Here is an 11970-nt window from a genome sequence, read left to right on the forward strand (position 1 = left end):
AAGCAGATCTGGAACCAGTCCTCTTGGCTAGACCATCAACTGGGCTGAAAGCTAGCCCATAAATGGGCTGAAATCAGCCTAAGGATTGGGCCTGTAATAAGGCGACAAGCCTGTGCAAACTCAGGCCCTGCTCGCTGATTGGAGGACCACGCCCCACGTACTGGTGGGCCGCACCATACGGTCTGGTGGTCCGGACCTTACGTCCTGGTGGGCCGCACCCTGCTAGCTGGTAGGCCACCTTTGGGGCCATCAAGATGGGCCAGATCGAGCCCAGATTAGCTATCAGGCCACTTATTGAACCAAATGTTGGGTGGGCCTGATTCCTTTGATGGAAGCCCAAACAACCCTAACTATGGGCTTTTCAAACCTTACACCAACCCTTATGCTTGAGACTTTAGAACTTATCGTCTAATGCTAGCAAATTTCTCTAGGGGACTAGTTGAGTGACGTGGAGCCACTAACTTCTCGAGGATATTCACATCAAGGGGCGCATTATGACTTTTCTAGTGATGATTTTCTTCCCCTTGGGCTTTCCATCCCAAACTAGACTAAGAGTAGTCTTTGTGATAATCTAGAAATGTAGAGGCATATAATGACTATTTAGATTTATGGTGAATTTTTTTTAATTTAGAGACTGCTTCAGGGAATGATTAAATAGCCTGGAAATAGAGCATGTTCGTTTGGTATATTTACTTAGTTAATGATTCCCATGTTTTAGAAATAATTAACTTACTTGACGAGGTTGCTTAAGAATATTTGATTGTTAGGTTTAAACGCATGTTCTAGGTTTTACGTTCATACTTGGTTAGCTCGCTTGAACATGTGTATTAAATTTATCCAACTAATCCAACTAGTCATTTACTACATGTGCAATGTGTTAGTTCAATTAGTACGTATTTTGAATTATAAACTCATGATCACGTGACTCGTAGGAATATATGCATTGCTCCCTACTTCTTATTCATAAGTGGGATCCATGCTATTGTTTATGATACACACATAGTGGAACTCTCCATGGGAAACTCTAACTGAGGAGAGACCATGCTTAGGATGTAACTAGATTGGTTGCGATGCAAGTAGACCCCTAACATGGAGATTGTGGTTGATAGCATTTGATTAGGGGGTTTACCATCCGTGTGGTTTCACCTATCTGACTATGGAATGAACCTTGCAACATTTATAAATATTGCTGTCTACTCGTCTTTTAATCATACATGCCATCATGTTTTAATTGCCATACTTAATGATTTCGACATTTCATTCCAAGTCAGTATTGGTGGTAACCCCCTTTACATTGGGAATTGATTGACCACGTGTTAGTGGGTTCTACACACACCCTAAGGCGGTAGCCTCATGGGCCGGGGATGGTGGTCATGGGATATATGCCCGAGTCGCCAGCCTACGCTGGGCCATGAGCTCCCCGTAGTGATCGCGAGCTCATCTAAATTGGTTGAGTGTAATTAGACTAATAACAGGTTAGCTAATCATGCATACATTGCATTCAGGCGATGATAGATTGCTAATTCTGGATGCTGTAGCACGTGCCTAATAAGATTTAGTCGGGGTGTCGTTTCACTAGCTCCCAGACCATCGACTATCGACCCACCTTCGGTGAGTTTGGCATTATGCATGTACTATGTACTTTCGTTGGTGACCGGCCACATTGCATGGGTTTTGCCCAAAAGCCAACTGGATGAGCATCCCCAGTTGATGTGCACTCATTCATCTACGCATTAATTAAGATTTGCATATTGCCCTATTTTGTATGCTATATTGTTTTATGCTACATCTTGTCTAGGGCGGCGGTGTGTAATCTTGAGGAAAAATCATACTGAGCTGACCACTCATTTATCAATGTTCAACCGTATAGAGGATGTAGGTATAGGAGTCGATAAGTACGTAGCAGACCAGGAGGTAGTGGTCGTTAAGGAAGAGTTCTATGATGAGGAGCCGTAGCAGGAGGCAGCTGCTTATTTTGGGGCTAAATTAGTAAATTAGCCTCCTTTGGATTATTTCAGCATACTTTGAACTTGAAGTTTTGTATGTGGCCCACAGCTGAGTGGGTTAAGATATTGTTCATGTTTTGAGCCTTATCTATGCTATGTTTCATTCCACTATTTGCACTTTGATTTATATGTTGATTGCTATTATTATTCTGTTAACTCCTGGGTTTTTGGGATATGGGTCACATACTCGGGTCTCGGAAACCGGGGCATTACATCACCCCATACCCCGAAGGATATAGCCATCATTCCTTAGCTCCACCAAACTTCTGCACGTAATCGTGGTATCCCATTCTACCCAATTTCAATGATTACTTGGCCTTTAATTGTTGGACACCCTTAATAGCAGGGCCCATTGAGATGTTTTATTGGTGCATCCGTTTGGACGTGAGCCCTCCTAGATGTATGCTTGTGTCCACACTGTAGGCTTACCTTGATGTGTGTGTTGTATTATGCTCGTGTCGTGAGGCTCGCCTTGATGTCCATGTTGTAGCCACGTTGTCTCATCATGGCAGCCATCCTTGAGTGTGTGGGGACCCACCATTCGGTTCCCACACTTTATTTGTGTTTAAGCCCACTCAAGCTTGCCCTTGGTTGGTTGTGGGCTGCCCTTTTTGGGCCCTTGGTTGGGGACATTATAGGACCAAATTTGATGCCTCTTATGGGCCTACCATGATCACTTATGGACCCTATGATTATCGCCCCATTGGTTGTTAGTGGTATGATTATGCTCGTTGGTGTGCACGCTTCATTGAAGTGGGTTTGTTGTCGTAAGAGCCCACTCAAGTATAGCCTTGTGGGGCCTCATTAGACTTGGATTTTAAGTGAGCGTTGCCTCTTGTGCATGGTGCGATTTGACCATTTTTAACATATCATACTTAACTAAATGCGATGACTTAATATTCAAGTTCAATGTAGACTTGTTCTTGTGCATAATGTGGCCCTTCCTTTATGTTAATATGGCACTGTGTTGTTACGACACTTATTTTATGCTAGATGTAGCATTACTCTTACGCTTGTTATAGCATTGCTCTTATAGGATGTGGTAGCATTGCCTTTATGCTCGATGTTGCACTACATATACACCATACACATAGATGACTATATGATTGTACATCATCATACTTCATCCACATTATGTGAGCATCACATTGGATAATGTTTATTCATGGTTGAGTACAACCGGATTTGGGATGTTGTCTAGTAGGTGGCGTCTCTACAGGTCAGCAGACCGCGGTTGGTACTCATGACATGGTTTTGCCTTGCTTATGCACGATAAGGTTGTATTTGATGTCCCTACGACTTAGGATATTTTAGGGGACCCATAAGAGATGGGACCACCCTTCCTATTTGCACAATTTGTAAAACATGGTTTCATGACTCAGATTGTGGACTCATGTAGTCATGCATTTACATTATACATTCGCATGCACTACAAATTCATCGTGATTGGAAAATTTGTTATGAACATCATAAATTTGTTACTTTTACTGGATGTTAAAGATGTCCCTAGGTGAAAATCTCTAAATCCTTGTTTGTCGCAAGATGCTCCAATGCCTGGATTGAATGGATTCATGAGCATCCATGTGCCGAATACCAGTAGGTCATGTCTCCCACTGTGTAGTGGTTAGTTGGAATGGGGTACGATCTCACCTACTTGAAGTGTGTGGTGGCGATTGAGACTAAGTCTGACCATCTTGGAAATGAGTCTACAACTGGCAAGCCGGGTGGGCATTGGCATATCACTGACGAGGCGAGTAGTGAGGTCTCTTATGATTGCATGTTCATGTGTTGCAATTTAATGCCTTTATACTAGACCTTGGTGATTCCAATTGAGAATTGTACTGAGATGTAGATTAGACATTAGGATTAATATGATCACATCGCATGACAGCATAAGACATTTGGCCTGGTTGGCCTTCGTATAACATATATGCATAGCTTTGGCATGGCTGGTTGCACGCATGGACATTGGCACGATTGGCCCTCGATCTTTGTTGCTTACTCTGATATTGATATTGATGCAATATATCTGTCATATGTATTGCGCATGCTCACACACACTCTACTAAGCTTCGTAGGAAGCTTGTCTGTTCGTTTACACTACGGTTATGCTAAGGCGTATCAGCAATGAGGTTGAAGCATGAGCCTAATCTTTTGAATTATTGTTATGCGATGCATTTTCCTTTCTAGTATTATATATAACCTTTTGTATAGTGTTGATGTATATTACTTATGGAGTTCTTTTGGTTGTACTCAATTATTAAAGTTTTTCTAAAATACTCCTTGTGGAATGTCGTCTTCAGGACTTGGTGTATAGGCACTTAGTGCCGGAATCAGGGTTCTACAGAGCTTGTTAGCTTCAGATTCGGGTCATAGCGAATGGGCGCCAGGAATCGAATTTGGGCATGACAACACAAGCAATCTACCAACACCCACTTACCTGAGAGAGATGAGAAAGAAAAGAAAATGATCTAGCCAATTTAATTTTCGGATGTAGCAGGATTTGAGAAGATCGACAAGCCCCAGAGCATACGCTGAAACAGACTATAAGAGAAGGGGGTTGGAGGGGATGCGACAATGCAAATGCCATATGCAAAATGGTGAATGTGATTAATGCAACTAATTTGTAGCTAGAGCTATTCGACAAGAGAGCTATGGCGATGGTGGTAGCTGGATGGAGTGCGGTAAAGCTTTGAGGAGGAAGCTTGATTGGCACTAAGTGGGTGGAATGTCTTGGGTTTGGGTGTAGCTAGGCTAGCTTATGGGATGGAATTGCTTCTCTCTCTCTCTCTCTCTCTCTCTCTCTCTCTCTCTCTCTCTCTCTCTCTCTCTCTCTCCCCCTAGTGAATGGATGGAATGGGTGGTGCCTCTTGTTAATGCACTGATTTGTGCATCTTGTTTGTCAATCACGTGAGTCCATGCGTCATCTAGTCGGTTGAGCTTTTGGAAGCTAAAGACCGAAGACATAAGAGAACATGAGCATCAAGGAGTAAAGTGCAGGAAAATGAGGTGCCTTGATGACCAAAACCCTTGACTCAAAACAGCCATTGGACCTCTAGATAATCCCAACCTTATAGGAAAACCTTGTTGATTACTCCTTAGCCTTAGAAGCCTAAGTGAAACATAATAAGTAAGGCTAGAAGAGGTATGAAATTGTTGTGAAATTATATGTCCAAAATAGTAGATTTTCGAGTGCTGCTCGATCTCATCGAATAAACCTCGAGGGGTGTTCGATGGCATCAAAGACCACTTGATGGAATCGAGTAGGTGACTCAAATAAGCCCAACAAATTTTGATATTTTGATATGATTTTCTCAATGGAATCGAGAAACCTTTGATGACATCGAATGGTCCCCTTGATGCCATCGAAGACCACTCAATGACATCGGATAACAGTGTGAAAACTGTCCAACAACAATTCAACTGAAAATCTGATTTTCTCGATGCCATCAATAGAGCTATTATTTGCCCTTTTTTCACTGTTGGAGCTTGAACTCCTTATAAAGAGCATTCAATTCTTAGGCATTTGTATGAGTTTTTAGTACAATAGAAACTTAGGTGATTACATGATCATATCCTTCATCCCAAATCTCTAAACCAATGAGTTCTAAGACATCTTCCTTGAGATTAACATTCTAATGAGAATTCCAACCTCCACCTTAAAGATGTGTTTGAACTCCACCATTTTCTAGAGATTAGACTCAACCTTTATAAGTATAACCTTATATAAATCTTCTATAAGACCCATCTAGATGAATCTTTTAGGCATTACAACTTTCCATTAGTTGTAGGAGATTTTACCCAACCTCTCATCACCTTGGCCATTGAAAGGAGCATCGCATGTAAGGTGTTTGATCTTAGAGCTGAAGAATTGGCAACACATCGACATCATGATCGGGGGAGCAAAAGGGAGCTGATTAAAGCAGGTGAGAGAATCAATCAAACAACCCGAGAAGGCAATATAAAAGGGGCTCAATCTAACAACTTATCATTTATAAGAGTTCATGTACACTCCTTCCTTATGCAGGATTGAGTATAAGAATTTGAATTGTTAAACTCAATTAGGTTCCTATGTAGGACCTAAATCAAGTACTTATTTAGGCCACCGGACACGAGTATGTACGTGTTAACCTCCGAAGGGGTTTTTCTCTTAGGTCATTGGACTAGAACCGAGGTTGTTAGTGAGTCAATAAAAAACCAACTAAAGTCTCTTGTGGGAGCATCCGGCGAGAGTGTACACTTGGTAGGTGTTCTTATGTAGGACCAAGATTTGTGGCGAGCCTATAGAAAACCATGCAAGTCTCTTACGAGAGCTGGTCCTTATATAAGATTGTAAAGGTTAGAGGTAAACCTGATTTAAAATCTCTAATAGTGAAATCCGTTACACTCATAGGTTAAGTGCGTCCATTGGGAGTGGAGTAAGAAAATTGAACCAGTATACATGCTTATGTTTGTGATTGTCTTTGAGCACTTATTTAATTATGCTTATGTGATTGAATGTTTAATTATATGTATGAATGATTAGATGAATGTTAGGATTTGATAGGTAATACATACCACACATACATGTAAACCATCATTTATAAACTAGTTGCTTGAATGACATATCATTTGTAGCCTATGTGATTGGACCCACTATTGGCTTAAAAGCCATAGTTTTATATTGCCTTAGTTTAATTTGCATATTAGTTGAAGTAGGCAAGTGTGTTTAAAAGGCAAAAATTTTATTTTGTCTTAAACATCTCTCCCCCAAGGACATAGCCTTTATTCAATAGCCTTGCCAAGCTTCCAAGCACATCCTGTGGGCCCACCACGTGCAATTTCAACTCTCCCCCTCTCCCTTTCTTAAGTTTATGGTGAGTTGGCATGGACGGGTTAAAATGATGAGGAGAGGAATATTTATAGTTGAAATGGGTGGCATTTTGGAGATTTGGGTGAAGTTGGGGAGTAAAGGTGAGGTGGAGGGTTGTGATTAGTTGAGGGAATGGTAGTGCCACATGGCATCCTCGCACTGGTTGAGTGTGGTATGGGTGGCAAAAAGAGGGATGCGGATTTCCTGCGACGCAAGGACGCTGGGTGGGGCCCACCGAAATGTTTTTGAGAAATCCACTCCATCCATCCGTTTTATGAGATCAGTTTAGGATGTGAGACCAAAAATGAGGTTTATCCAACACTCATGTGGGCCATAAAAGTTTTGTATCAGGTCATAATTTTGATGTTTTCACTTCATCCCATTGGGAAATGACCTTGTAAAAGGTTTGGATATCATATAAACATCAAGGTGGAGCCCATTAAGGTTTCAACTGTAGAAATTTCTTTCCCCAATTTTCCCTCTCGTGTGACCTACTTGAGTATTGTATCCACCTCATTTTTGGTAGAATGTACTAAAACGAGCTCGAAAAACGGATGGACAAAATGGATTTATAACGTACATTACAGTGAGCCCCACCCAGCATCCTTGTGCAGGAACTTCCCACGAAAGGCTTTTTGCAGGAAATCCGTGACCTAAAAAGAGGGGGTCTCAAGGGTATTATGGTCATTTTGAATTCTAGGGGCAACACTTGAGGTGTTGGAGTCAATAAAAATATAAATTTGCGCTAAGTCAAGAGATGGCGCGGCTCATAGTGCGAACTTAATGAATGTCAAAAAAATGGAAGGTGTAACCCGAAATGCAAGTGGTGCGGCCCTTACGCTAGAGTGTCATGTCATCATTTTAATGCACTATTTTAGTGAAGGCACAACCATGCCACCGCGTTACCCCGAAGGAAAAGCTGCGCTACTCCATGGTCGAGGAAAAGCCACACCACCCCTTGTTAGGCTATCATATCAACACTAGAGCCAAGTTCTATAGCCTAGTTCTACCCAATGCATTGGCGCACGCGGCCGCTCCATCCTCCATGAAGACTATAATTCATATATTATTCAGCATTCCATGCCTATTTACTTATTCTTTCATCACACTATATATCTAAGTATCAAAGCCAGCTTAGTGGCCACTACCATGGTGATCCAAATAGATAAAAATGGATGAATAATCTCAATTCTCTAATTTAGTACAGATTTGTGGATGTCCTTTCACATCCTATGCAGTGCTCTAGCACTATCCTAATGCGTGAATAATGCTTTTTCAATAATAAACATAGTAGTAATACACTCACTGTTTAGGAAATTAATATTTGATAAGCTTACATCCTTTATCTCGAATCACTTGAATAATCTGGATCTATACAAAAAGGAGGATACCAATAAGGGCCCTAGCATTGATAACTCACCGTGTGAGGAGGCCACAAAGCCCAAAGCATGGATCATAAAAGACAATCTCAAGGCTGACAAATAGCAGTCATAAGTACATACATTCTTTTATATCACGCAATATAGCATCTTATTAAATATTACCATTTTGACACTATAGAATTACTTATCATTATTTGGTCACTAAACTATATTTTACCTTAGAATCAATGACTTTCTAAAAGAGACGTAATTAAGAGTTTGTGGTAAATCATAGCATGAAATATAGTAAAAAAGCAATTAGCAATACTAAAGACTTTCTAACTACATGTGCTCTTTTCTATTGCTTCATGGTGTGATGATGATGCTTATAAATGGCTTATGGATGAATGTCAATTAAAATGATCATTAGCATATTATTTGTTCAATATTTATACCCAATTCCTAAATCACAACCACGTGGAGGTAGAATTCACTCTCATCCACTTAAGTGTGCCTCACTTTGCGAAAGCATCCATGTGGCGGGCGGCATACTCTGTGTTGCCAACGGCACATCATGTGTCGGTTACCTCATCGATGGCTCCCATATTGCACCGGAAGTCTCTGTGGACCTTGGGCACCTCCCTGGGTTCAAGTTTTCAGGTTGGGATAGGTCTAATGGAGTCTGGCCTTAGACTTGGGCTTGAGTTTGGGCCTGAGTCTTCACTTGAATTTGGGTTAGGTTTCATGCTGGATTTTACTCAAGTTAGGGTTTCTAGCTTTTGGCAAGGCTAAGCTAGGATTTGGGTATGACTCAAGGTTCACCATCCCAACTCATCTTGGGTTCCTAAAACAGAAGATGACCATGGAACATAATCATGGGCTATCCAATACCACTAAAGTGATCACAGACATCTAGGGTAACAAGATCCATTAAAAACAACTCTTCCTTAACCCTTTGTGGAAGTATCCCTTAAAGTCATTGTTTCCCTTGAACATGATCACTTAGCAATGATCAAAAGATACGGTGGATTAGTTTAACCATAGTTCAAAAACTAGAAAACTTAGACAAGTTGATGTTTAGCTAGATCGGGTTGACTCAAGGACTCAACCCGACTTGATTTGGAATTTAACCGTTATAAATTAAAAAATAAGAATACAAATGGGTATTTAACATAGCTAAAATAAATGTAAGTTATATAAATTATAAAGTTAGTAAACCATTAAATGAAGCATTGTTCATTTTTTCATCTTTCCCTATGAACCGATTTTTAGCAGCAGAGAAGGGAATAGCTAATTGGAGGAGAAATCTTGGTTGTTTTTTGGGACCATTCCCTTTTATGTGGAGCTCATGTTTACAACATTTTAGAATTAGAGTACATGTGTGTGAGATTCAGGAGCATCAATTTCTTATTATGGTAGAAACAAAAAGGAGATCAGCAGCTAGAGGAAAAATACTCATACATGGATGATTATAAATAAGAGAGTATATATATATATTAATAAATAACACATGCCACACCCACCAAAATGCCAACATTACCACCAAAACGAGTTGACTCAGAATCGACTCAGCTGAGATAAAGCGTCCTCCATTGTGGGCCTCTCTCTAGGGTTCTCACTGGTACACAAATAAGCAATCCTGAAGAACTCATTCACCTCCTCCTCCTCACTCCCCATCCCTTCTTCCCGCCCTTGATGTTGATGATAAAGTTCATCTTTGATGATCGGATCAATCATGTCCATACATCTCTTGGCCTCCACCCTCTCCCTGGCCCACACTATCAACCCCACCTCTTTCCCATTCTCTGTCATAACAGGCAAATTGGGCCGCCTTCCGGTGGCAACCTCCAACATCAAGATCCCGAAGCTGTAAACGTCGGCTTTTACTGTCGCCCCCGTGAGGCCGTCCTTGTACTCGGGCGGCATGTAGCCCATCGTCCCCGCTACCTGTGTAGACACGTGCGAGTGGGATGCATCGACGATCCTGGCCAATCCAAAGTCAGCGATATGGGCCTCAAATTCCAAATCCAACAACACATTGCTGGCCTTTATGTCTCGGTGGATGATGCGGGGGTTGCATTCGTCGTGCAGGTAACGGAGACCGTTGGCGACTCCTTTAATTATCTTGATCCGCTTTGCCCAAGACAGCTGAAGGAGGTTAGGAAGAGAAGCCGACGAGGATTGGGAAGAGGATATGGAAGTGATGGACATAGATGATATGTCGTGCAGCCATTGGTCGAGGCTGCCACGCTGGATAAATTCGTAGATGAGGAGGCGTTCTTCGCCAGAGACGCAGTATCCCTTCATTTTCACCAAATTCTGGTGCTCGATCTTACCTAAAGTTTCCATCTCGGCGCGGAATTCTCTGGGTCCTTGGAATGCGTCGCGGCTTAGCTTCTTGACGGCGACGGTGACTCCGTTAGATAGGTTAGCTTTGTAGACGAATCCGAAGCTGCCGTCACCGATGATGCCATCGGCTGCAAAGTTGCGGGTGGCGGCGATCAGTTCAGGCATCGAGATTTGGTTGAGGGAGGGATCGAAGGAGGCGCTTTCGTCTAGAGTTGAGTTGGGATTGTGTTTATTTTGTTGTAGTTGTTGCTGCTGTTGTTGCTGATGTTGTCGTTGTCGTCGTCGCTGATGCTGTTGTCGTCGGCCGTGGTGTGTTTTATCTCTTCTGCAGAGGAACAGGATTATTGTGAAGATGAAGGTGACGGCTATGAAGCTTGCGGCAGCTGCAGTTAGAGCTTGGAGGGTTGGGTCCATGTCGGACGGCTGAGATTATTGATGGATTGTGGGGGAAATCCAACCAGACAAACGGGGAAATGAGGATCTTATGGGTTGGGTTTGGTTTTCAATTTGGTTTTGTTGCAATTGGGGTGATGATCGTTTGACTAACTGAGAGATGGAAACAGAGAAAACAGAGAAACAAGAGCCGCCATTAACGGGGGCGAGCTTTCAATCGAAGCAGATTATATTTTCTTTAGTCGTGGCCAAGAATTACTCGTCGCGGTGGATAGAGAAGGATTTGTCCAGCTGGTAACACCCCGGATGCGGTAGTTTCTAAATTCGATCCGAGACGTCCAATACGGGATCCTTTTCATATGTTACGTTGGCTTATAAACGTAGTGAATAAGAACCTAACCAACGGTTTCTACTGTATTGTCCAAATCATATAAAGGCTGTGATCCTTTAGTATAGCTCCCATCGCTGTTGTATTGTTTTATTGCGTGACAATAGACGGTGCAGATGCATTGATTCACTACCACGTTTCATGTTTTAGGCGACATAAGAACATTTAACGTCCAGCGCGTGCAAAGGAAAAACCTACCCTCTGGAGTCGTCGCTTCCACGTGGAGTTATCTGTACGGGTCAACGGTCTTTTGTGAAGGGGAATTACGAGTCTTGTTCGCTGGTACAGCAATAGTAAGTCGACGCACAGGATTTTCTAAATGTGAGATAATGGTCTACTGATCTAAACCGTTGATATTATTGCTGTAAATAACATAGATTTTTGTAAACGAAAATTTCCAGATTTCCCTTTGCTAAAGCGACGGTCTACATGCGCGTGTAGAAAGATTCACAGACCTTGCAATCTGAGAGATTACCAGGGTATACACATGTCAGTAAAGACTGTAATAGGAAGGTTTGGATCATGGATCCATGGCCCCGCGTGTATTTGATCTTTCTATTCAGCAACCGTACGTTCGTAACGCGCTGGACATGGTCGTTTTAAAATCATGGGAAAGTTCCT

At 42.0% G+C, this 11970-nt stretch overlaps 1 protein-coding gene across 1 annotated transcript; it reads right to left on the reverse strand.

Annotated features, from left to right (window-relative positions):
• Positions 1–9660: 9660 nt before the first annotated feature.
• On the reverse strand, positions 9661–11227 carry LOC131237328 (leucine-rich repeat receptor protein kinase EMS1). Its single transcript, XM_058235037.1, has one exon. It carries the CDS (start codon positions 10980–10982, stop codon positions 9777–9779), a length of 1206 nt encoding a protein of 401 aa, XP_058091020.1. The 5' UTR covers positions 10983–11227; the 3' UTR covers positions 9661–9776.
• Between the last annotated feature and the right edge of the window lie 743 nt (positions 11228–11970).

This window comes from Magnolia sinica, chromosome 2 (genome assembly GCF_029962835.1).
Source record: "Magnolia sinica isolate HGM2019 chromosome 2, MsV1, whole genome shotgun sequence".
Classification (NCBI taxonomy): Eukaryota; Viridiplantae; Streptophyta; class Magnoliopsida; order Magnoliales; family Magnoliaceae; genus Magnolia; species Magnolia sinica.